At 35.8% G+C, this 27,779-nt stretch overlaps 1 protein-coding gene across 5 annotated transcripts in view; it reads left to right on the forward strand.

Moving 5' to 3' along the window:
- The window catches only part of NAA16 (N-alpha-acetyltransferase 16, NatA auxiliary subunit), a 64,701-nt gene that overhangs the window by 5,701 nt on the left and 31,221 nt on the right, over positions 1-27,779 (forward strand). For 4 of the 5 annotated variants that reach the window (XR_005128292.2, XR_005128293.2, XM_037526937.2 and 1 more), the window contains exons 2-9: positions 1,324-1,408; positions 3,402-3,506; positions 5,490-5,647; positions 7,626-7,760; positions 12,517-12,670; positions 17,289-17,408; positions 20,094-20,189; positions 26,310-26,416. Coding sequence is in view for 3 of the 5 variants with exons in the window: in XM_037526937.2 (XP_037382834.1) it covers positions 1,324-1,408; positions 3,402-3,506; positions 5,490-5,647; positions 7,626-7,760; positions 12,517-12,670; positions 17,289-17,408; positions 20,094-20,189; positions 26,310-26,416 (960 nt within the window). In the remaining 2 variants the exon portion in view is untranslated. The remainder of the gene's footprint in view (positions 1-1,323; positions 1,409-3,401; positions 3,507-5,489; positions 5,648-7,625; positions 7,761-12,516; positions 12,671-17,288; positions 17,409-20,093; positions 20,190-26,309; positions 26,417-27,779) is intronic. The other variant, XM_054701701.1, reaches the window with a different exon arrangement.

A 27,779-nucleotide genomic window follows, 5' to 3' on the forward strand; every position in this document is an offset into this window, starting at 1 on the left:
ATAACAACATTAAGTGAGAAGAGAATGGAAGATGAGAAATTTTTGTGATCAATAGCTGTGGAGGACAGGAATTGATTCCTTAACCTGGTTGGTGGCATATAGGAATAAAGATGTTGCTACACTTGTATTATCAACAGAATAGTGAAGGAAAGACCCTGGTCTTTGGAGTCAGACCAGAGTTTGCATTAAACTGAGCCACTTATTTATTTTTTTTTTTTTTAAAAGATTTATTTATTTATTTATACATGCACTGGGTACAGTCAGAAGCGCGGGAGGGTGAGAGAACTCACCAGAGCCAAAGCGGGGAGCAGAGCAGGCAGAAGGACCAAAGTACACTGCTGAGGGGAGCAGCGGGTGGCAGGAGAGGTCTGCGTGTGTGGGACCCTCCTCCGGTGGCCGGGGAGCAGCTGGGTATCCAACCAGCGCCACAGAGGCTACAGGCAGCCTCACAATCCAGCGCTCAACCGCTGCGCCACCGGGGAGGCCCTGAGCCATTTATCAACATGTTTTATGAGCTCAGAGTTTTAGTCTGCACATGTATAAGGTGGAGATTTGAGATGTATCTTAAATAATAGTTATGGGAATTAAATTAGATAGAACTAGTTTCATACAGATACATAGTTGGTCAAGAAATGACAAAAATTTTTTGATGTATGCTCTGGTTCTATTCTTGAAATAGCAAAGTTTTTTATGCAGTTTCTATTATTTTTCTGTTATCACCTGTGGTTTTGCTTTTACATTAAAAAATCTAGTAGTATTGGGGCCTCCCTGGTGGCGCAGCGGTTGAGTGCTGGGTTGCGAAGCTGCCCGCAGCCTCTGCAGCACCGGTTCCATCCCCAGCTGCTCCCCGGCCACCGGAGGAGGGTCCCACATGATGCACAGACCTCTCCTGCCGCCCGCTGCTTCCCTCAGCAGTGTACTTCGGTCCTTCTGCCTGCTCTGCTCCCTGCTCTCTCTGGCTCTGGTGAATTCTCTCACCCTTCCGCGCTTCTGACTGTACCCAGTGCTTGTATGTATAAATTAAAAAATATATCTTTAAAAAAAAAATCTAGTAGTATTGGTTGACTATTAAATTCTCTTTATTAAATCCTCCTTGTCTCCTCTGAAAGTGGAAATACTTAAGATACTAGAACAATCTGGCAAGCAGTAGCAGGTAGCAAAAGTACACTTCGTGTTACAAGTGATACAAATTGACAGAAAAACTTTCCGTCACATGGGTTTTAGATCTAGTTTTGGACCTTGAGTTTAGTATTTATATGATGCAGCAAAAGTGCCTGATATATATTCAGTTTATACTAATTTTTTGTTCATATTTCTTTACAGAAATGTTACGAACAGAAGCAATACAAAAATGGCCTCAAGTTTTGCAAGATGATTCTTTCAAACCCAAAATTTACTGAACATGGAGGTAGTGTCTCATCTGTGAGAGTTTGCTATGAAGAAAATAATTCTAAAAGTTGATATATGGGATTGCTAACAGTAAAGAATATTAGCCAGATTCCATGACCTTGTGGCTCTCTATTGTAAATGTTCAGCAATTTTATTTATACCTCATAGGAGTCTTATTTATGTTATTTTTATTATGCTTAGTTATACATAATCTTATAGGTGAGAAGTGCTTGATTCATCTGTAGGGACAATTGGATGAGGTTTATACCAGTATTTTCAGAGACCTGAATTGACCTATTACTTTGAATAGATCTCACATTTATCCTTTGGTATTCTATGTAAGAAATAAGGACAGTCATTTCGATACATAGGTAGTATAAAATATGATTAAATACACTTTATTCTTTGGTTGTCCTTTTTTTTTTTTTAAAGATTTATTTACTTATATAAGAACTGTGGTACAGGTCAGATGTGTGGGAGGGTGAATGGATTCACCAGAGACAGAGCAGGGAACAGAACAGGCAGACTGAAATACACTGCTGAGGGGAGCAGTGGGCGAGACAGGGGAGGTCTGCCCCACACCATGTGGGTATCTCCTCAGCCGGCTGGGATCGAACCTGCAGTGCAAAGGCTTCAGATAGCTTCACAGCGCTGTTCTCAACTGCCTGTGCCACCAGGGAGGCCTGGTTGTCCTTTTTCATGTGTCTGCTCAGCTATATAAATATGATAGTGTTTATTTGCCATTAGATTATATATTTTTCTTGAACTGTTTTCTAGCACTGGTATTATTAAATGAATATTTTCCTATCTCATCCATTTTTCCATCGGTGACCAGTGCTTGTTGAAAGGATAGATCAGGTTAGACATTCAAGTTATGATCCTATAGCTGTGCAAAGCTAATTGGGGTTTCTGAATGTTAGACTTGGGTAATTCTTCAGACCATTCTATTAGGAGAATAGGCTCACCCTAGTCCACTTTCTAATAACATTTAAAACACTCTTTAAAGAAAATGGAAAGAAGTCTTCATCTTACAGAATTTTAGAAATTAAAAGCTGTTTTTAAAAGCTTTTTAGCCATAGAGTCCCTATCCAAATGGGACCTTTTGTTAAACTCATTATTTAAAAACAGTTAAGATGTTAGGAGCTGGACCAGTGGACACCATTTTGAAAACCAGAGATCAGTTTGGAAACCATTACTCTATTCTCATTCCCCTCTTGTGAATTTTTCAGAGGATTATTTCATTCTAAATCATTTTTCATTAAACATTCTTCTGTTGCCACCCCCATAGTCCAGTGTTTTACTCCTAAGATGCAAACTGATATTAATTAACCTAAGTTGAATTAGTTTGAGTAAATTTGCTGACAAAAATGAAATCTGTTACAGGTTTCCTCCCCTATCTGAAAGCAGAATGTTGTTCTTATTTGGTATGATTTGTTAGGTTATTTTTTAGATCTGGGGACTCTTAAGAAATTTTTCATATAAATTAATAGTAATAGCATTCCCAGACCCCCAAGATAACCCACCAAATGATGCCAGATAGGAATGTTTTACTTTCGGTTACCAGGAAACTTGTTGTGAATAGGGTGATTTTTAAGTTGCGTACATGTCTTAAGGTAAGTTAAGGTAAATTGTTTTTGTGCAGTGTAAATCAGATGATGATTTTATTAGATTGATACCAGGTGAAAGCTCTGGAATTACTGCACTAGATTTGACTACAGATTTTAGGTGCCTGCTGTTACAATTTTTCAACAGAATAATCTCAATTTCTTCATGAGTTAAAAAGCATTTCAACAACTCAGTCCTAGTCTAAGGAATTTCAGAAAAGGACTTCGGCTAGACTCTAAGCAAATGCTTGAACGTGGTTTTATGTTTCGTATTTGGAGAGATGTTCTGACTATATAATTTAAAAAAATGACTCTCATAAGCATTGGCAAATCTCAAATATTAAAATAGTGCTAGAGAATAATTTATGTCTTTAACATGTGTAAATAGCGGTTGAAATATTTTTTCAGAGACTTTGGCTATGAAAGGATTAACATTGAACTGTTTAGGAAAAAAAGAAGAAGCATATGAATTTGTTCGTAAAGGACTTCGTAATGATGTCAAGAGTCATGTTTGTATCCTTTTTACAGTAATTGAATAGTTTGATTTCACGTGTATATTTTTCACTTACTAGTTTTTCTAGTTCAAATTAAAAGGTAACATTTACTATGAAAAATTTCAAACCTACATAGAAAAGAAAATTTAATAAATTGTACCCATTACTTATCTTCAATAATTGTCAACATTGTGTAGTATAAAGTTTCGTCTGCTTGTTACTCTTGTTTGCTTGTTATTGAAATATTTTAAAAACAATCCATATATAGTATGTATATCTTTCAGTTGTGCTCAGTGTGAGGAAAAAGTAACTGATAAATTATATATGACTTGAAGCCCATTTTTTTTATGTATACATAAACTGAGTGATACTTTTATATCATTATGGATGATCATTTACCTGTTATAGTGAAATGTGTGTTCCTTAAACTTTCTCTTAGAAATTTTGGAAGAAAAATTCAGAAGAATCTTAACTTAAAATACTTTATATAGTATTAAGTATGATAATATATATTTTTAAAGATTTATTTATTTATGCATACAAGAGCTGGGGTACAGGCCACAGATAGGGGCGTGAGAGGATTCACCAGAGACAGAATGGGGAACAGAACAGGCAGACTGACTGAAATACACTGCTGAGGGGAGCAGCGGGCGAGTCAGGAGAGGTCTACTGTGCCATGTGGGTTGCTCCCTGGGCGGCCGGGGATTGAACCTGGGTGCTACAGAGGCTGCGGATTGCTTCATAGTACAGTGTTTAATCCCTTGTGCCACCAGGGAGGCACAAGTATGATATATTGATTCTTCGACTTAGTTTCTGTTACGTAGGGACATTGCTGTTACTGCAATAGAAACTTAGAATTGTGCTTGTAAAACACAAAAACTTAAGGATGGATCATTGAAGTTTATTTTTACTTCTGTTTTGCCTGTTTATCCATGATCTTTTCACATATTACCCTTAAATATCTTACTTTTTTTTACACTCATTTCATCGAATAACTGGCCAGTATTGACTAACAAGTCTGAGCAGAAACATTATTTAGCTTAGAGTTCACTCAAAACACTACTTATTTCTTCATCTCATTACTTACCTAGAGTGAAGAGAGGACATGTAAGTATGATAGTTTTTTTGGCTCCAGGATAGGCCAAGACATCAATTTATAATAAACAAAAATTTAATTTTTGTTGTCTTTACTATCACTAGTGAATTGATGGCTACATGTCATTTTAGAATTGATTGAATATAAATTTGTTTTAAAAGATAATTGCATATATCTGTTGATATGCAATATCTGTTTCTATACATAGTGATGAAGAATAAGTGAATGTTGAGGTCTTGGGTTAGAAAAGTGGGGGGGGGGCTCCCCGGTGGCGCAGCGGTTGAGCGCTGGGTTGCAAAGCTGCCTGCGGCCTCTGTGGCGCCGGTTTGATCCCTGGCTGCTCCCCGACCACCGGAAGAGGGTCCCGCATGGCGCGCAGACCTCTCCTGCCGCCCGCTGCTCCCCTCAGCAGTGTACTTCGGTCCTTCTGCCTGCCCTGCTCCCCACTCTGGCTCTGGTGAATTCTCTCACCCTCCCGCGCTTCTGACTGTACCCAGTGCATGTATAAACAAAAAACAAACAAACAAATAAATAAATAAAACATGCCTCTATTTAAAAAAAAAAAAAAGAAAAAAGAAAAGCGAGGGGGTAGAGGTTAGGAAATATGCAAAATTTTCAATAACTTTTTAATGTTACTTACAAATATTATGGATTTCCAGCATGTACACTAGCCTAAGAACCTTCAGGTGCTCATTTAGCATGTCAACTAACAATTTAACAATTGTCAATCAAGTTTGATCTGGTTTGATCTTATACCTACCCCCTCACTGTCGTGCTCCCTTTGACTCCAGGTCATTCTGAAGTAAATCTTAGACAAAATACCATTTTGTTAATGTGCACTTTATGTTAAATATGTAGCACAGTATATGCTAGTATCTGTGAATGTCTGTTTCCTTAACTTAATAGGTTGGCATGTATATGGACTCTTGCAGCGTTCTGATAAAAAATATGATGAAGCTATTAAGTGTTACAGAAATGCCCTCAAATTGGATAAAGATAATCTACAAATTTTGAGGGATCTCTCTCTGTTGCAGATCCAAATGAGAGACCTTGAAGGTTACCGAGTAAGTACTTTAGTCTATATGAATGTACATGTTTTTACAATAGATACAACTTAAGAGCATGTCAGTTCTGAATGAGATGAACATTAGCCACCATCATATGATTTTATTGTTCATTATAGTCTGTAGTAGAAGGGCAAAGTCACTTCGTACCTTCCCTCCAATGAAAGTTGTGGACCTGTATATTTGTCAGGAAAAGACAATTGTTTTTCATTTAATGCTTTAAAAAAACTAGAATATCTCCCATGTACAAAGTTCTAGATTCTCTGTGGGATTGACATTTACAAATTTGGTAAATAAGGCTTTTATAATTGAAATCTAAATGTATTGATAAGTTTTTTTTTTAATTATAGGTTAGTAAATATAAGGCAATGTGAAGATTGCCATGAATCAATCTTTCTGTTGTACAGACCTCTTCAACTCTGCTGGGCATCCCCTCTTAGTATCCTCATCGTATTCAGTGTGTCCAAAATGGAATTCTCTCCTTATATTAAGGAAGCCACCATTTCTTTGCAGTTCTCTTTAAATAAATCTTTACATTTTACTTTTGTTTTTTAACTGCTGTATATATCCTATGCCTTACACTTAGATTTTTGCAGAAACTTCAAGGGTTCTGAACTTAAAAATGTTATCTTTCTTTAGTACTTTATGGCTTTACTTTAGCAGTACTTAGCAGTCTGAGTATAGTGGGGGAGTTAAAGTCGATTATGAAAAAGGTAAAGAAATTAAGAATATTGGCAAGAGGGTGGTTAAGATAGTGAAATAAAAGAAGGAAGAGAGCAGGTGGTTAAAAATGAAGGACTCAAGGAGCTAGAGATACTGGTGATGTCAAAAAGGGTAGGAATATTTCCAGGTGAAAGTGTGGGCTGCATAGGAGCATGGCCAGAGGGTGAGGTGTTTGAATTTATGGTTTCTGGGTGGCATTAAGGTCAAGAGTTTGACTGTGGGGTTGGGGCCTTGATTCGGGATGGGAGGGATATCAGAAGATGAGAAAATCTTGACTCTAAGAAGATAGAGTAATTTACAGTGTTGAATTTACCCACAGTAATAGCAGGATTTGGTAGAGAGAATACTGATCCAGACTTTAAAGGAGGGTAGTGACAGAGAAGCAACAGTGAAAATATGGCACAAGAGTGACATAGCTTAATGTCCTAGTGTAAAAGGATCCGTACACTTAAACATGTGAGGGTAGAGGAGTCATACTGTCAAATTTGATTTGTTAAAGATATCTTTTTTCCCCTAAAAGATCTGATCACATTATTCCTTATGGCATATATTATAGATGGATTTACTTGGCACCCATTTCAACAACAGAATCATTAATACCAAACACTTTGTTTTTCAAGACTTGATTGTAGCTTGTATTCTTCATGAGACCCTGTTTAACCAAGCAGTTGCACTATGAATAAGTGGTGTCTATGTTGGGAGGTTGGATTTTTCTGCTAGTGAAGATTTCTTAATTCTTCTGAGGCAGCCATGGTAGAATTTCTGGTGTTTCCTCCCTAATGTCTCTAATGTCCCTAAGATGTTGAGCTTAGAATGGCAACATTAGTGCTTTTGCTAGAAAATTCCAGTTAGATATTTGTTTCCCTTGGCTGTGTCTACCCTGTCTCTGGGGCCAGTTTTAACGATGTAAATACACTGTAATGTCATATAATAATTTCATATAATAATAATTTCATATAATAATACACTGTAATTTTATATAATATCTTAGTGTCTCTTGTAAGATATTTAGTTACCAAAAGAAATTCATATTATATAAAGGTAACTTTTTGAAGCAGTCCAAAAGCATGGACCTCTGGGTCAGTTTTTCAGTGACAGTCTTACATGTATTCTAGAATTTAAAAATTTAGATAAGGAACATAAAAAGAATATCCATTCTTTTCTATAACTCATACTTGATCATTATTGTTTTATTAAGAATGATGAAATCTAAATATGTTGGAGAAAACTAAGGTTAAAAATTTCTTTTTTTAAGGAGACGAGGTATCAGCTTCTTCAGTTGCGTCCAACACAGCGGGCTTCCTGGATTGGATATGCTATTGCATACCATTTGCTGAAAGATTATGATATGGCACTAAAACTATTGGAAGAATTCAGACAAACTCAGCAAGTAAGAACTTCATTTTAATATTTTCTCCTACTGTCACAAACTAAAATAGTTGAGTTCTATATTGCTCCTACCTCCAAACAGGAGTTAAAATCAAAACCTATGGAAAAACTTAAAAAATTTGAAATAGTTGGAAAAAGTTAAAACAGAATTCTTTATACAAAATAAATTTTGTACACTACAATTTCAACAATATTCAAATTAATAAAGAGTACAGGGCCTCCCCGGTGGCGCAGCGGTTGAGCGCTGGGTTGCAAAGCTGCCCGCGGCCTCTGCAGCGCTGGTTCGATCCCCGGCTGCTTCCCGGCCACCGGAGGAGGGTCCCACATGGCACGCAGACCTCTCCTGCCGCCCGTTGCTCCCCTCAGCAGTGTACTTTGGTCCTTCTGCCTGCTTTGCTCCCCGCTCTGGCTCCGGTGAATTCTCTCACCCTCCCGCGCTTCTGACTGTACGCAGTGCATGTATAAACAAAACAAACAAACAAACAAATTAAAAAAAAAAATGCCTCTATAAAAAAAATAAAATAAAATAAAAAAAGTGTTACTCCCTTGCTCATTTAAAAAAAAAAGAATACAAAAAAATGAAAATAATTTTCTATGGAATTGTTTTTCTAATATATATTGCTTTATATATGTAGAACATTAGATTTATTTTAATAAATAACTTTAATGTTTGTAAATACAACAGTATAAAAATACATTGTATCATAAGAGAAATGAAGTAGATGTTAGCATTTTTCCATAATTGCTCCAGATTTTATTTTTATCTTTTTACTATTTAAGATTTATTTATGCATATAAGAGCTGGGGTATAGGCCAGAGGTACATGGGGTGGGGGTGAGAGGATTCACCAGAGACAGAGTGGGGACCAAAACAGGCAAATTTACTGAAATATACTGCTGAGGGGAGCAGTGGATGAGATAGAAGAGGTCTGATGCGCCATGTGGACTAGCTCCCTGGCCAGGGATCAAATTCGTGCCACAATGAATGCCGACAGCTTCTTCGTTGTGCTTAGATTTAACCCCTTGAGCCACCAGGGAGGCCCTCTAGATTTTGGGTTTTTTTTTTTTTTTTTTTTTTTAATTTTCTAGAGGCATGTCTTATTTATTTATTATTTGTTTGTTTGTTTGGTTTATACATGCACTGGGTACAGTCAGAAGCGCGGGAGGGTGAGAGAATTCACCAGAGCCAGAGCAGGGAGCAGAGCAGGCAGAAGGACCGAAGTACACTGCTGAAGGGAGCAGCGGGCGGCAGGAGAGGTCTGCACACCATGTGGGACCCTCCTCCGGTGGCCGGGGAGCAGCCGGGGATCGAACCGGCGCCCGCAGAGGCCGCGGGCAGCTTTGCAACCCAGCGCTCAACCGCTGCGCCACCGGGGAGGCCCTCTAGATTTTGTTTTTTAAAGAAATAAAATGTCACCTCCCAGGTACCTATTAGAGGTACCCCCCTATTAGAGCTACCCCCATTCTGAAATTGCTATGGATCATTCCTAGGCATATTTATATTATGTATAATTTCAATAAAAGTTATGAACTATTGTTTTGTGTACTTGCAGAGTTCTTTTAGGGAACTGTTTTGCCATGTCTTTGTTCTGCCCTCCAAGGTCAGCTTTATTAGATAAAAGTGCTGTCAGACAGCATCTTTCTCTGATTTATCTCACTTATTAACACGATGCCCTCAAGGGTCCATCCATACTTTGTTATGATTGAATAATATTTCACTGTGTGTATATATATTGGCTTTTCAGAGAAGTCATGACACATTTCTTTTTGAAAAACAAAAAAATACATCATGACTTCTGACAGCCTAATATATGTATGTGTATGTACATATATGTATGTCTATATACACACATATGCTGATAATATACCAAATCATGAGAGAGGAAGATCTGTTTCAGGGGTTTTGGAATATATAGAAACATGAAAGTATCAATAGTTTGCACACACACACCCCACCCACATCTTCATCTGTTGATGGACACTTAATTGTTTTCCATGTGTTGGCTATTGTGTATAATGCAATAGTGCAGATATCTTCCTCCCCCACCCCCCCAGTCTTTTGGGACTATTTACTTTCTTTGAAGACCTCTTAACACAAGTGACTACAAGTATTTTAGATGTAGGTTTGATTGAAATGGAGTGCTGATCAACCTTCTGTTAACCCCTTAATCTTGAGCCCTTTGTCTCTATTCCTCTGTACTTGTGTCAGAAATTTTACCTTCTGGGGGCTTTTGCAGGGCAGATTGTCACCCTCCACAACGATTTCCTCTTTATAACTACCCTAAACTTCTTCAGCTTTTATTTCATCACTTTTTTTTTTTTTAAGATTTATTTATTTATTTATACAAGCTCTGGGTACAATCAGAAACGCGGGAGGGTGAGAGAATCCACCGGAGCCAGAGCGGGGAGCAGAACAGGCAGAAGGACCGAAATACACTGCTGAGGGGAGCAGCGGGCGGCAGGAGAGGTCTGCGCGCCATGTGGGACCCTCCTCTGGTGGTCGGGGAGCAGCCGGGGATTGAAACGGCACTGCAGAGGCTGCGGGCAGCTTCGCAACCCAGCGCTCAACCACTGCGCCACCCGGGAGGCCCAAAATTTCACTCTTATCTTTAGGCCTAGGGAACTATTAATCTGCTTTCTGTCTCTCTAAATTTATCTTTCTTGGAAATTTCGAATAAATGCAATCAGATTGTAATGCTTTGTGTCAAGATTCTTTTATTCAGCAAGATTCTCTTATTCAGGGGCCTCCCTGGTGGCGCAGCGGTTGAGCGCTGGGTTGCGAAGCTGCCCGCAGCAGCGCCAATTCGATCCCCGGCTGCTCCCCGGCCACTGGAGGAGGGTCCCACATGGCGCGCAGACCTCTCCTGCCGCCCGCTGCTCCCCTCAGCGGTGTACTTTGGTCCTTCTGCCTGTTCTACTCCCCGCTCTGGTTCGGTGAATTCTCTCGCCCTCCCGCGCTTCTGACTGTACCCAGTGCTTGCATAAATAAATAAATAAATCTTTAAAAAAAAAAAAAAAAAGATTCTCTTATTCAGCATGTTTTTGAGTTTCATCTATATTAAAGCATACATTAGATCATTTGTTTTTAATGCTGAATACTGTTTCATTATATACTTTGTTTATCCATTCATCAACTGATAGACATTTGGATAGTTTTTAGTTTCAGAATTACATATAATGCTGCTATGAAGAGTTGTGTACTAGTTTTTGTGTGAACAATTGTTTTTATTTCTCTCTTGGTTAAAGCTCTAAAAATGAAATTACTTGGTTGTATGGTAAGTATATATTTACCTTTTTAATAAATTGCCCAGTTTTCCTAACTGGTGAATCATTTCACATTCCCATCAGCAATAGATGGAGGTTTCAGTCTTTGTCCATCTCCCAGCACATGTTATTGTTCATTTTTTGATGATAATCTTAGTAGGTGTGTAATATAACAGTTTTAATGGTATCTGCATTTTCCTAGCCACTGTGATAATGAACATTTTAAAAAATGTCTATGCATGTTTTGTGCTCATTTTTTAATTGGGTTATTTTTCTTACAGCTGAGTTGTAAGAGTTTCTTTTATAGTCTCAGTTTAACTTGCTTATCAGCTATCATTTAAAATTATTTTCTCCCACTTTGTAACTTATATTTTCATGTCATTAATAGTGTCTTTTAAAGAGGAAAATGTTTATAATTTTTTTTTTTTTTTAAATAGAGACATGTTTTTTATTTATTTTATTTATTTGTTTGTTTATACATGCACTGGGTACAGTCAGAAGCGCGGGAGGGTGAGAGAATTCACCAGAGCCAGAGCGGGGAGCAGAGCAGGCAGAAGGACCGAAGTACACTGCTGAGGGGAGCAGCGGGCGGCAGGAGAGGTCTGCGCGCCATGTGGGACCCTCCTCCGGTGGCCGGGGAGCAGCCGGGGATCGAACCTGCGTCGCAGAGGCTGCGGGCAGCTTCGCAACCCAGCGCTCAACCGCTGCGCCACTGGGGAGGCCCGAATATGTTTATAATTTTGATGAAGCCCAGTTTTTTATTTTATCGTAAAACTGCCTTGACACCTTTGTTGAAAACCAGTTGACCAGAATACAAGTGCTTATTTCTGGACCTTGTATTCTGTTCTGTTGATCTGAATGTCTATCCTAATGCCTATATGGTACTATATTGATTACTGTAGTTTTATATACATAGTACTGCCATCAATATAATGAATTTTGTGATCTATGAACCTAGAATGCCATCAATATAATATTGAATTTTGTGATCCATGAACCACTTGTTTAGATTTTTAATTTCTCCCAGCATGTTTTGTAGTTTTCAGTATATAGGTCTTATTTCTTAGATTTGTTCCTATATATATTGTTCTTTTTGACATGATTTCATTTTCAGGTTGTTTATTGCTGGTATATTCAGATGTAATTGATTTTCATGTATTGATTTTGTACTTTGTCACTTTGCTGATAAACTCTGTTATTAGTTCTAATGTGTTTTTTTGGGGGGGCAACTTCTCTAGGCTTTTGATGATCTTTATACTTTCTGTGGGGGGGGCAGTATGTGATTTTCTGATCTCTTCACTTTGCTACAGGCAGACATCCTACCCCTTTGTTTTAAAGAATTTATTAGTCTTCTTTGCTGTTAATTACGCTTCTGTTTCTAACTGCTTGTGGGTTGCTTTTTAGAGATTGGTTTTCCTCAGAAAACAGTTAAATTAAGGATCTGTAGCACCTTTAACTAATTCTATAAGTAAGAATAATTGGATTTTTTTCCAGGTCCCACCCAATAAAATAGACTATGAATATAGTGAACTGATATTATACCAGAATCAAGTGATGAGAGAGGCAGATCTGTTTCAGGAATCTTTGGAACATATAGAAACATATGAGAAACAAATATGTGATAAACTTTTGGTGGAAGAAATCAAAGGTAAGTTTACTTGCTTTATTTTTTCATGGCTTCAAAGAAAAAGACAAAAACCCATAACACTTAAAGAAGACTTGCTGTATGTCAGTCAGTGTTATAATAAAGTCATTATCAATTAATATACTTTTTTTTAAGATTTATTTATTTATACAAGCACTGGGGTACAGGCCAGAAGTGCGGGAGGGTGAGAGAATTCACCAGAGACAGAGCGGGGAGCAGAACAGGCAGAAGGACCAAAATATACTGCTGAGGGGAGCAGTGGGTGAGACAGCAGAGATCTGCTGAGCCATGTGGGAATCTCCCTGGCTGGCCGGGAATCAAACTGGCGCTGCAGAGGCGTGGACAGCTTCACAGCACTGCGTTCAACCTGCTACACCACTGGGGAGGCCCTAATTTATTCTTTTTTTTTTTTTTTTTTAAAGATTTATTTGTTTGTTTATTTATTTATACAAGCACTGGGTACAGTCAGAAATGCAGGAGGGTGAGAGAATTAACCAGAGCCAGAGCAGAGAGCAGAGCAGGCAGAAGGACCAAAGTACACTGCTGAGGGGAGCAGTGGGCACAACAGGAGAGGTCTGCGCGCCATGCGGGACCCTCCTCCAGTGGCTGGGAGCAGCTGGGAATTGAACCGGCACTGCAGAGGCTGCGGGCAGCTTCGCAACCCAGCGCTCAACCGCTGCGCCACCGGGGAGGCCCCCTAATTTATTCTTTATAGCAGTTCTCTGATATAATTGTTACATACATTTTAGAGAGGTAGCTGAGGAATAGAATGACTTGCTCAAAGTCACACAAAGGAAGTTGAGTGGTGCTTAATATGAATCCAGATTTCATTTTCTTATTAAGTGGTATGGTGTATTGTGTTCATATTCTCTTGCCTCCCCCATGTATAGAAAAATACAGTGAGAATCATTAGTGATGGCACTGGGATTATCATGAAAGCAGGATTCCTTTACTTTCATTATGGGATAATTATAAATAGGATACGGATAGCTTGTTAAAAAATGCGCTTCAGTGAAGAATCAAGTACATTTTCTTTAACAAAACTTTGCTCATCAATCACCCAGTACCCTAGCAATGCTGTGTTAAATACAAGGCTTAGCTAAAATGATAATGTTTCATACAGTTACAGGACTTCTCAATCTTGTCGAAAATAATAGCTAATATTTACTCTTGTGTTTCAGAGTTCTTTAAAAAATTTTTTTAAACACTTCTCACATGGGTATGATTATTCCCATCCCTTGCCCCCCCTCCCTGTGTAGAAGAACTGGGGTATAGGCCAGAGGTGCCTGGGTGAGAGAAGTCACCAGAGAAAGAGTGGGGAGCAGAACAGGCAGATTAACTGAAATACACTGCTGAGGGGAACTGTGGGTGAGACAGGAGACGTCTGCTGCCCCATATATGGGTTAGCTTCCTGGTCGGGGATGGAACTAAGGAATAGAGATGCACTAGCTGAGACTTAAGCTCTAGGCCACCAGGGAAGCCCTATCCCCATTTGCATAGTTGAGGAAACAGGTAAGATTAAGAACTTTATCAAAGTTACCTTGCATTTTAGGTGGTAATTTGTAAATACTTCTTTATGATTTCAGGTTTTTCTTTAATTTTTTTCATCCTTGATGTCCCCTTGTGTCATTTCCTCTCTCCTCCATCTCGTTTCAGAGCTCTCATTGTTTACTGATGTCCACTAGTTTTTGAAAGTATTTTACTTTATCAAATCATCTGCTGTGTAAATGTCCAGTATTTGTTTTCATTGTTCTCACTTGCTTTACTACACATAATTATCTCAAACACCCTCCATTTTGTTGAAAAATGACTACATTACATCTTACCTTATGACTGAATAGTACTCCATGCCGTAGATACACCATATATTCATGATCCAATCATGGATATTAGGCAGCTTCCTTGTCTTAGCTATTGAGCTATCAACATAAGGTTTGTTATGATGATTTCATATTCTTTGACTAGATGCCCAGGAGTGGGGCTCCTGGGTTGTATGGTATTTCCATTTTAAGTTTTTTAAAGTAAAAAAATGTTTTTCCATATTGGTTGTGCAAGTTTACATTCCCATTTTATTGTTGGAGGTCTTTTTAATATGTGCCGTTCTCAGGGTGTGAGATGGTTATCTTATTGTGGTTTTAACTTGCCTCTCTCTTATGTGACATAATGATGAACAGTTTTTTTCTTGTGTCTGTTGGCTTTCTGGATATCCTGTTCAGTGAATTGTCCATGTGTGCTGCCCATTTATTAATTGTGCTCTTTGCCTTTTATTTTTGAATTGTGTATTAAGAAGTTTTTATATAGTGAAAGAAAATACAAGATGACTAAAAAGATGTCTATCCTATTGAATGGGAGAAAAAAATTCATAAAATGTTACTGATAAGGGTTTAATGTTAAAAATATGTTAAATAACACAATTCTGGGGCCTGCCTGCTGGCGCACTGGTTAAGCGTCAGCATTATGAAGCAGTTCTCAGCTACTGCAGCACAAGTTCAATCCCCCAGCCAGGGAGGTGACCCACATGGCACAGCAGACCTCTTGACCTCTTCTGTCTCCTCGCTGCTCCCCTCAGCAGTGTATTTATTTCAGTTAGTCCACCTGATCTGCTCCCTACTCTGTCTCTGGTGAAATCCTCTCACACCCCACACCCCCTGTACCTCTGGCCTGTACCCCAGTTCTTTTTTATTTTATATAAGAACCGGGGTATAGGCCAGATGCAAGGGAAGGTGAGAGGATTCACCAGAGACAGAGCGGGGAACAGAACAAGCAGACTGAAGAAATACACTGCTGAGGGGAGCAGCGGGCGAGACAGGAGAGGTCTGCCACGCCATGTGGGACCCTCGCCGGCCAGCTGGGATTGAACCGGCACTGCAGGCTGTGGACAGCTTCACAGCGTGGCGCTCAACTGCCTGCGCCACTGGGGGAGGCCCATACCCCAGTTCTTGTATGCATAAATAAATAAATATTAAAAAAAAATAAACAACACAAGTCTGGTTTCATTCTCTACCTGTAATTGATGGGTGAAAAGAAAGTTATTTTTATGTTCTCGTGTACTGATATTTTCTGAGTAAATCTTAGTTTTTGGGTTTTTCTCTTTGTAGCTTAAATAGGAAATGCAGTGACAAAAAGTGAATATACAGTAAGAGCGATTCTAGTTAAAAAATTCTGGTTATAACTTGTGAATTTTGTAGGTTATATTCATTCATATATTGCTTAGTGAGAATAATTTGGGGGTCATCACTTTGACTGTAAAACCAATATTCTGTATTGCTGATAGAGATAGATAATGGTATTTTAATAGTTTTAGTGAACTTTGCAGGCCCAGAGATAATTTATATTTACATATTTATGTCTTTTGTAGTCATCAGTATATTAAGATATTTTGGAAAATCTTTAATAAGATTTTCAGTTTCCTTATGATGTGCGAATGTATCTACTTATATTTATTTCTCTTGACCTCATGGTGGCAGCAGATAATTGGTTTTTGGAATTGAAAAATAGACTGTTGTCTGTTAAATCTAGGAGGCTAAGGAGGGTAAAAATTGGGCTAACCAGAAACTGTGGCGTAATTGGGCATGTTTATAGTTTAAAGTGAAATACACAGTGTTTGTGTATTCAACTGTACCAAACACTGTGCTTGCTACTTTTAAGTATATTTCATTTGATTATCACAGAATTGGACTGAGGTAGTTGATATTTTATAGGTAAGAAAATGAGCTTTTGAAGTTTTCAATTTTTTTAAGGTCACAAGGCTAGAAAGTGTGTAACTGGTAATTACAGCTAGTTAGCCTTATGATAGAGCTTGAGTAATATTTAGTAATGAAGTGATAGTATATAATTATGCTACCATTACTGTAATATACTTCTCAAAAAAGATAAAAGCTGAAATTACTGAAAACATTTCAAAGAGCTATTTGTTTGAAATAGATTCTTTGGGCAACAGGAAATCTTTGGAATAGGTGATTGAGATATTTTTTTCAGAATTTTCCTTTTATCTTGAATTAGATGTACCTTCTAATATATCTGAAAAGTTTAACTTCTCATTTTACAAACCCACTTTCAATTTGTATGACTTAGTAAAAGGAATTAAATCTTGGTGGTGACCCATGTGTGAGCATGGTTTCTATGGGTTCTTGCTGTGAAATAGTATTTAGTGTTAATAGTAATGTTGAGTTAAGCTTCTCCAATTTTAGTGACTTGGAAAGAAAACTTAAGAAAATTGAGTGAAGACTTATGTAATATACGATGAGAAAAGTACATTAAAGTCTTACACTATAAAAGGATATTTCATTAAAATTATTTGCCAATTGGTATAGGGAGTTTTTACTTATTTAAAATGTACAGTACAAAAATTTTTACTGACAAAACAAATATTTTCTCTGTATATTTGGAGTGTGGGCAGGAGCCAAAAAATGAATGTTAGTATAATAGAATTTGTAAATGAAGGTTCATTTCTGAAGGCAAGCTGTGAATTATTCTGTGTTTACTTATGGAAAATACAACATGCCCCCAAAGGAAGCATATGTTCTTTCATAAATATCTGTTACGCTAATAATGCTTATTGAAATCTGTGTGATCAGAAAGATAATATTTAAAATAATGTTATTTTTAAACTTGATTTTAGGAGAAATGCTGTTGAAATTGGGAAGACTAAAAGAAGCTGGTGAAGTATTCAAAAACTTGATTGATCGGAATGCAGAAAATTGGTGTTATTATGAAGGCTTGGAAAAAGCTCTGCAACTTAGTATGTAATGATTTTTCTCTACTTTCTCTTAAGTAGTGTTTGAAGTATATAATAAAATGTAAAATTTAAATATTTGAAGACTACTATTAATATTTTCAGAATTAGCATTCATTTTTCCTCTTAGGAAAATTACAGGTAAACATGGGAGTGAAAAGGAAGTAAGATACTTATATTTAAGTGATAAGTGATGATAGATAATTTGAGTTTCCTTGACTTGTTAAAATGTTACCAATTTAGACTAACTAGAGAGATGAGAGAGAATTCTGAATATTCCTTTTTTGGGAAATACCATGTTTATTTAGTATTTCTAAAGAATTAGAGATCTGTTACTCTCAACCTCTAAACATAAGATTGGGAGCGGAAAAATTTGTGAGGGTATACTAGTACATTATATCAACATTAAAAAATTATTCTTTTACAGGTGGGGAGGAAAGGAGAAATACTCTCTCTTAATTTTAAACTAGACTAAATCATGTAGAGCAAAATGTTGCACATCTTTCAAAATTAGGTAATGATCCTTTTCAGAATCTAGAGTAGCATCCACATTTTCCTTAACATTTTTATAATTAAATGTTTTTAGGACCAGTTAATATTCCTAAAATCATATTTATTCATGGATAAATATATGGCTGAAATCATTATGAAACTGGCTTGACAGTATCCAAAGGGAATTTTTAAATTTAAAAAGTATCATAGCAGAGCTGAATGCTCTGTTTATTATCTAGACTAGCCCCTAATCAAAAAGTAAGACCCAACACTAAAATGGTATTTTTGGGACCAGGGCCTGACTTCTCATTTTGAGAAGCCTTTTATGTATATGGTCAAGATTGTTATGGTTACTAGGTTACTGAATGATTGTTTAGCAGTTTTGTCCACACTAAAATTTTAGCAGGAATTAATTAGTATACTTGTAGTTTATGGTCTTAATCAATGTATTTGAAGTATATGCTGTGCCAGTAAAAGATTTAAATAAAAAATAGTTATAGCAATAAAAAGTATGGTAAATAGGTAGCTATCTATATTCATTTATAGTAATATCAGCTGTGAGGAGAAAGCTTATTTATTGTATCCTAGTCATTATTAGAAATTAATCCAGGTTGCATTCAGATTTTAGTATCACAAAAGTCAGATGTCTAAAGTTTAGAAATGTGAGCTAGCTTGTTTTTCTTTAAACTACCAATTACTGACAGTTAATAATACAGAAATCAAAATGTTTTACTAAAGTGAATGTAATGTGTTCCATTTGTCAGGATCCATGCTTACTATTTAAATGTATTAATAACAAAACTAATTACATTACTTTATCTTTTTAGGTTCCTTAGGACCTTTTCTCCCCCCATGGTAAGTTCTGGAGCTCCAACTTGTGACTTCCAATAGGGCATTGAAATGGTCTTCTTTTGTTTTAATGTTAATTTAACTACATTTTTAAGACTTGTTATCTTGGGTAATAGAGAAATTTTTTTATAGTTATAATTTGTCATTCTTTAAGATTAGGTATAAATATGAGAATTGCTTTTTAAAAAAATATGCAATAATTTTCATGTAAATTTTAATGTAAGGGTCCTTGATATTTCTTGAAATCCCTAAACCATTAACAATATGTGAAAATCAATTTTCACATATCCTAGTTTTAGAATCCAACCACATTGGAGCTCCAAAACATATTATTGGGGGAAGGAAGGAGTCAAAACAAAGTCAGCTTTAACCTTTTAAAGTGCAGTGTATATAAACTTGATTAGAACACTATATTTGCTTATGAAGACACCTAGATTGCTAACACCAAGGGTTATTCTTAAAATAATTATACTTCTCTGGTCTGAGTTAAAATCCACTTAAAAATTTCAAGCAGGTTTATAATAACTAAAACTTATATTAAAAGCTTTGCTTATATTAAAGTTTGCTTATATTAAAAGTTTGCTTATATAAAAGTTTGCTTATATTAAAAGCTCTGCTGTAAATTGTCTTCTTGCATATATAAATAATATATGTAATCTGTATCTTCATGGCCCTGTTTTAGAATAATGACTTAGACACAGATCCTATTTTGTAAATTGTTGTACAGTAATATATAGTTTATATACAGGTCTATTATTTCATAGTATAAAATTAGGTTGGTCTTGGGAGAGAAGATGCAACTTCCTTTTAAAAGTATATTTTATATCATTTGAGAGAAATGATTGTCACTTTAAATAATCTTTACCAATGGGCTTCTTAGAGTCTCATTTGAAGATTTTAAGTGTCATAGCTGCTTTAGAAATTTAGTTCTTTTTAAATATAAAACATTTACATTCATGGTTCAAAAATTCTTGCTGTTTTAAGCTTTAATCTATAGATATTGCAGACTTTTGTGAGGATACGTATAGACTTCATTGGGTTAGTGTGCTTTATATACTATGTTATAAAGGAATTTTTCTTTTTCACATGCACTAAAGAATATAAGATTTGAAATGTAGAAACTGTTGTGATGAAAATTGCATTTTTCTGGAGATTGAGTTAAAAATGGGGTTTACTGATTATATTATTTTACCACCACAGTTTTTATTGTTGTTCTTTCCAAAATTGAGAGCAGCTTTAATATTGATAATGCAATTTTTATTTATAATATAATTTTTAAAGTTTATTAGTGCTTTATCATAAGGTAAATATTTTGATGCTTTAAATTTTACACATATTTACTGATAATAGGCACTTTAGAAGAGAGGCTTCAAATTTATGAAGAAATTAGTAAGCAGCACCCCAGAGCAATTTCACCTAGAAGATTATCTTTGAATCTTATCCCAGGTAATAATAGGATATTTTTTGTGACAATTATTCATGGAAATTGATCAACACTATTTACATTTTAAAAAGTGTTTCTGTTATAGAATTTAATCTGCACTAATCTTGGGGTGGGAGTATTCACTTGTGAATTTTTTATGCATATATTAATAACGTTCACGGTTACGTGTTGGTTTTAAGCATCAGAAGTCATCTATGTAAAATTGTTTTTCTTACGTGACTTTGAAAATTAATCATCATATTTAGAAGATAAATTCCTTAGAGTTAATGACAAATTATATGTGAGGAATTGTGATTTAAGTGGTGGAAGTTTTAGATTTTTCTTTCTAGAGCATAAAATCAGAGGAAGAGTTGTAAGCTCTTTTACCACCACAGTGTTTTAAAAAAAAATCATCATTCCCTTTGAAGTTCCTCTGTTCATCGTAAGCTACTTTCCTGAAACTTTTTATCATGCCATTGTTTTTATATGACTACCATGTATTTTGTCTTCGGAATAAAAGAAAAAATCTGAATTACCCCGGCCCCCTTTTATTTTTTACTCTATGTAAATCAGACTGCTGTGGTGTATATTCTGTGCTTTGCTTTACTAGTATACTCATGGCCTTGATCCAAGTGATTAGATATAGCTGAACACGTTCAATTTTGGGTTGTATAAGAGGTAAAGAATATATGAGCTCTTCGTACAGTGTATTTGTTGATGATTTTATAGGGAATTGTGCCTTTTCTTAAAGTTGTATTTATTTTTAGCTGAAAGTACTATAAATTATAAATTATTTGTTTGGATTTCTGGCACATCTTTGTAGAAATTAGAGCCTAGAAAGCCAATATAGCTTAAAATTTTTTTTTCTATTCTAGGCATGAGGGAGGAGGGACTGCTTTTCTAATGAATTCTCATTTATGATGAAAATATTTAATTATAGTTTACAAAAATTAAGTTTTGTAAGACTTATTTTAAAAATATTAGAAGTATCTTAGGACATATGTTGGATTAGACAGCAGATACACACTTATTTAAGATACTCATTTCTTAGTACTGCATTTCATTCCACAGATGATGAATACTACCCTTATGATCCTCTTTTATTTTTAATTTGGCTTTGTGAAATACTGAGCACAGATTGATCATGTATTTCAGGAAACATTAAATCCAAATGAATATTATCAGGCTTGCTGGGGAGGGTGCCGGTGTTCTGAGATTATTCTTCAGTCCAGTGAATTGGGGAAACTTTGGGTTAAACCCAGGTTTCTGCAGGACTTCTTAGATTTTTAATATATGCATTATGAATTTCCAAGATAGAATGTACTGTTGTAGGGAGGAGCATTTCCCTAGTAAAATTACTTTATGAGGACCTCCCTGGTGGCGCGAGGGGTTAAGTCTCAGCACTATCACGCTATTGCCAGTTACTGCAACATGAGTTTGATCCTGGGCCAGGGAGCTAACTCACATGGTGAAGCAGACCTCTTCTGTCCCACCTGCTGCTCCCTGCAACAATGTATTTCAGTAGATCTGCCTGTTCTACTCCCCACTCTATCTTTGGTGACCTGTGGCCTATACGTATCCTAGTTCTTGTATGCATAAATAAATAAAAATAAATCTTTAAAAAATACTTTATGAAAGATGCTTGGATTCACATTTTCTGTCTTTCATAGCAGCTTTTTTGAAATATATTCCACATACCATAAATTCTGACTTTAAAATGTACAATTCAGTGTTTTAGTATATTCATGGAGTTGTACAACCATCATCACTATCTGGTTTCAGGAAATTTTTATCACTCCTGAATAAAAGCCCTTGTACCCATTAGTAGTTATTCCCCATCCTCCATCCCCCTCCACTAGCACCTGGTAATAAGTAATCTATTTTCTGTACCTATGGCTTTGCCTATTTTGGGCATTTTATTTAAATGGAATCATACCATAGCTGCCTTTTAATGTTGAGCTTCCTTTTTTTTTTTTAAATTAAGGTATGACTATTTCAGAGAGTGAATGGAGGTGTTTTCTCAGTTTGAACTCTCAAATTCATTCACACACCTTCAGGAAAGAAAGTTCTGAGCTTCAATATTACAAACAAGACTTCTTAGTTTTATTTTTTTGGAACATGGAATTTCAAATATATACTGTATACACTTCTTGGATTTTTTTCTTAGTCAATACAGTTTGGTAAAAATCCTCAGTATATTGGTAGTAAATTGGGTTATAATTTGTAGGACAGTGTATTTTAATTGAAATAGAATTTACTTCAATTGGTTTACCTGGACCCAGCTATTGATTATAAAATTTGATTTGATTTGTAATGGTATTATACTAGATCCTTTGTATTGGAAATGCTGTTTTTGAAGTGCTAGAAGGATCATTTTACAAGATAAGTTTCAGTTGACAAGTCTGATGGCAATAGACCTCAAGGGTCAGTATCATTGTGAGGTTCTCTCTTTAATAACATGTATTTACAAAGCTCCAGTGACTATATATAAAATTTTACAAATAATTGTACCTTTGCACAAGCTCATGAGGTCTTTTTTTCTGTCTAGAAATTATTTCATTTTTAATATGAAAGGCATCTTAGAGTTGTCCAAAGCAGTAAGATCATTTTCAAGAAATATGATGGGACTTGAGAATGTAAGGTGAAAGTTTTGGATAAAAGGCTTTCTGGTTTTTAGATGACTTAGTACCTAGTGAACATAGCAGAAGTCCTGAGGAAATTGTCTAATAACTTAAAATATTAAGTTCTGTGAATATAATGTAGGGATATAGCTACCTTTCAAAATATTATTCAAATGTTTCAATTTACCATGGCCTGTTAGTCTACACTGGTCAAGGGGGGAAAGCAGAAAGAGAATCTGGTATATTAGATATAAAATGTATGATTAAATTTTGCTCCAATATTTTATTTTTGTTTTTTTTAATTGAGTTAATTCACATATAACATTGTATAAATTTAAGGTCTATGATGTGCTGATTCAGTACAGCTATATATTGTAATAATACTACCACCGTAGTGTTAGCAGTACCTCCACTAGGTCACATAATTACTTCTTTTTTTTTTTAGAGGCATGTTTTATTTATTTATTTATTTTATTGTTTGTTTGTTTATACATGCACTGGGTACAGTCAGAAGTGCGGGAGGGTGAGAGAATTCACCAGAGCCAGAGCGGGGAGCAGAGCAGGCAGAAGGACTGAAGTACACTGCTGAGGGGAGCAGCGGGCGGCAGGAGAGGTCTGCGCGCCATGTGGGACCCTCCTCTGGTGGCCGGGGAGCAGCCGGGGATCGAACTGGCGCCGCAGAGGTCGCGGGCAGCTTCGCAACCCAGCGCTCAACCGCTGCGCCACCAGGGAGGCCCATAATTACTTCTTTTTTGTACTGAGAGCATACTCCATTATTTAGAATAATTTCAGGTGAATCAGATATAGTCTGAGTTTGCTGTTCATGTTATTTTAGTAGTGGTTTTTGGGAAATCAATTTTTATATGAAGCTGTCCTACCTATCTAGAAAAAAGTATAGCATCTTTATAGTCAGATTAACCTGTTTTGTAGCTGTAAATCATATCACATAATGATTGATGGATGGGTCACCTTCCTGCAAAAGTAAGACTGTGAATACTGTTATTTTAAAATAACTAGGAAGGTGGTTCTGTGAGATGGTTCTTATACATAAAGAAAAAAATTAAAGGTAGGTAAATAGTATTTTTGGGATATGGTGTATAATTGAGCAGTTTATTAGTTATGTGTGGACTTCTTGTTTAGGTATACATTCGTACAGTTCCAATTAAAAGGGTACAAAGAATTTTTAAGTATAAAGTTTTTTTTCCAGTTTCTGTTCCCTGGCTATTAAGTGTACTTTCCTGGATACTGCCATTTTTACCAGTAGATGAAATATTCTTCCAGAACACTCTGCATATACAAGCAAATATGTGTGGGGGGTGTTTTTATGTAATTATATTTTTCTCTTTCCTTTCCTGATTTTTCTTTTCACTTAACTCTGTGTCTGGAGTTCAGTCCCTTACCGGCACATATGGATCTTCCTTTCCTTTCTCATTTTCTGACCAACTATTTAATAGGAGAAGAGGCGTTCAGTAATTGATAGTGGGGATATTGTCTTTCAAATCAAATCTGCCAGTATGATTTTAATAGACTGAAGAAAGTTGACCAGAAAGTAGAGGTCAGAGTAGCCTCTGACATGAAGATAAAATGCTACTTTTCGTGGTAAATGATAGCGAACATGGTAAAGATTAACTGTGGAAATACAGTAGCTGAAAGATACCCAGTCATAAATTGATAGACAGCATTTATTGAGTGGTTACTATGTGCCTCATACTCTGCTTGCTTCTTTTTCCTTACCTTGTTTGAGCCAAAGAAGAGTATGCTTGAGAATGGTGTTGGTGTTCCTCTCATCTTACAATGCAGAAAAATGAGATTTTTTTTAAAGATTTATTTATTTATGCATACAAGAACTGGGGTACAGGGCAGAGGTGTGTGGGGGTGTGTGTGAGAGGATTCACCAGAGACAAAGTGGGGAACAAAACAGGAGGAATGTCTGAAATACATTACTGAGGGGAGCAGTGGACGAGGCAGGAAAAGTCTGCTGCGCCATGTGGGTTGCTCCCTGGCTGGGGATCGAACTCGTGCTATGGTGGCTGCAGATAGCTTCATAGGTTGCGTCCTAACCCCTGTGCCACCAGGGAGGCCTCATGAAAATGAGAGTTTTAATGGACAGCTTATTTGCCCAGCTTACTGTGTCATATACAAAGTAAGTGGAGGAATATAAATTTCACTAAGCAACAGCATCTCTTACTGTTACCACAAAATTGGTGACTTTTGCTTTATATTAGAGGAAGTGCTAGTAGGATTTGATCTCTGAAACTGCTTCATTTTTTAAGGAAGTAATGCTGTATTTTTAAACCAGGGTGAAATTTTGTTTTTTTGTAATCTGTGGTTTTCAACAGACCTATATTTTATATATGATCCAATAAAAAAGCAGAAATTATTTGAATAAAACTCTGTAGTAAATATAGTTTGGTAAATGTTGAGCCTGTTTTTATAGTTAATAAAATTTCCTCTCAAAATTTAAATTTTTCTTTCAGAGTTTTACTATATCTAATTATGCTCATCGTGCATATTTTGTTTAGTACAGTTAGGCACAGGAAATTAAAATAACCCATTTCAGTAGTTACTCATAATATACATGTCTTAGTTATTCATGACATATATGTCTCTTTTTTTAAAAAGTGGACAAATCAGTATCCTCATATGCTAAACTTTCCTGTCAAAAAGTTAATTTATCAGAGTTAAAACCTTTGTATTTAAAATTAAAAATTTTTTCAATTTTTTATGCTTTGGGAAAGTGATGCCATACATTTTTTTTGTAAGCATTCAGGAGACTTATTTACTTGGTTTTGCAAATAGGGTATTTTTATTAAATGTAATGTTAGAATGCTTCAGGGGCTCAGTCTAATAACATACATTTATTTATTTATTTTGAGACATAAGCATGTTTTGTTTTCTTAGTGTCTATTTCACCCAGTAGAATGTTAACAGTTCCGTAAGAGCAGGGTTAAAAAAAAGTTTTGATCTCTTAATATCCACTGTATCTGGACAGTGCCTGGCACATAGTAGGAGCTTAATACATGCTTGTGGGATGAATGAATGTTGGAATAAGTCATTAGTTGATTCAGAAAACAGTTGTAAATGCCATTTTAGTGTTTAAGAGATATCTTGATCGGTGTTTGAATATACTGTTGGTTATAGTAGAATCTTGCCTGATCTGCGAAGTGCTTTATGAGTTGTCTGTAGATAGCAGGACTGAGTAAGTGAGATCAGGACAGGTACTTGCTAAGGGGATTATAATGGATAGTAGGTTACTTTTACTTTCAATTTAAAGCTGCACAATCATTTTTGTTTACCTATCTTTTTAAGAGTTCTTTGAAGATAATTTGAAGATATCTAGGGGAATATATAGTGCAAACTTAGATATTTGGTGTAATACTTTTTATGGTAAAAAATAGTGCTGACTTCTGGAGTTTAAAATTGAATAGGGGGATAATTGTTTGTAAGGGAGTTTTATTTATAAAATTATTCTTAAGACCGTTTGCATCAATAAAATATAACAAAATACACTTTTGTTTCTAGGTGAAAAATTTAGAGAACGAATGGATAAGTTCCTGAGGGTTAACTTCAGTAAAGGTTGTCCACCCTTGTTTACTACTTTGAAATCTTTATATTACAATACAGAAAAGGTAAAATTTGGTCTTTATTCAGTTTTGCTTTAGTCTTTTTAAAACTCAGTTACATAGATTTCCATTAAACAAATGCTATGATTTAATCATGCTCTCTATTCTAGTAATGTTACTTGCGTTAGTGTTAATAATCAAATTATATGAGTATATGATAAGTACTATCAAAAGAAATGTTAACCTGAGATTTACGGAGTAAAGACTTTGTAAAAGTGCCAAGAGTAAAGGTATTTTTATGCATATACTTTTGTAGTAGGATTTTAAATTTGATATCACCAGAGGTCTGTATTTAGCTATTTTTTGATTAATTATGTTATTTTATAGTGTGACTGCATATTTTAAATTTTGGTATCCCTGCTTTTTAAAGGAGTACTGTAGTTAATTGAGGCAGTGCAATATTAAAATGCCATTTGTTTAACAAAGGACTAATAATAGTTTTAACTAATAGGATACATTTTAATAAATAATGATAGTTTTAGCTAGTTCTTAGAAGGGAGTGATACTTTTGTGTTTTTTTAAAATTACAAAATAGGTACTTGGTCTTAAACTAGAAAAGTAATTAAAAGTTAATGGAAAACAAGTTATACTTTTATTTCCAAGCAATCATTGCTCATTCAAATCTAAAACCTTTTTTGGGGGGCAGTTAAAGAATTTTTAGGAAGATACTAGTGTGTAAAGAATATATTTTATTAGAAATGCCAAAACATTTTTAGTTAAATGTCAATTATTTTGCTTTGACCCATAATAATTTGTAAGTTAGCAATAATTGTAAAGAGTAAAATAGTAAAAACAAGATCAGGTATAAGTAGAACTGATGTTGGCACTCCATTCCCTGTGGCAGCAGGTTTCATAAATTAAATGGAACAACCGATAACGTCTAGTAAATATCTAGTAAAAACCTTAACATTCTTTTATGTCTGAGGTATGTGTTATCTGGCTGCAATAATAGTACAATTTATTTTTTGAGAAATAATGATTGATTCACATGAGAACATAGAACAATGTCTACCTATAATTCTGTGGAATATATAAGTTAACATTTGTCAAAAGATGAGATAAATTACAGAAATAATAAAGAAATTATGTGAATTAGAATATTGTTTTTGAGGGGCCTCCCTGGTGGCGTAGGTGGTTGGGCGCAGCACTGTGAAGCTGTCCGCAGCTTCTGCAATGCCGGTTTGATCCCTGCTGGGGAGATACCCACATGGCATGGCAGACCTCTCCCTATCTCGTCTGCTGCTCCCCTTAGCAGTGTATTTCAGTTAGTCTGCCTGTTCTGTTCCCCGCTCTGTCTCTGGTGGGTCCTCTCACCATCCCGCACATCTGGCCTGTACTCTGGTTCTTGTATGCATGAATAAATAAATCT

The sequence above is a fragment of the Talpa occidentalis genome, unplaced genomic scaffold (assembly GCF_014898055.3).
Source record: "Talpa occidentalis isolate TD23 unplaced genomic scaffold, MPIMG_talOcc4v2.1 talOcc4.5, whole genome shotgun sequence".
Lineage (NCBI taxonomy): Eukaryota > Metazoa > Chordata > Mammalia > Eulipotyphla > Talpidae > Talpa > Talpa occidentalis.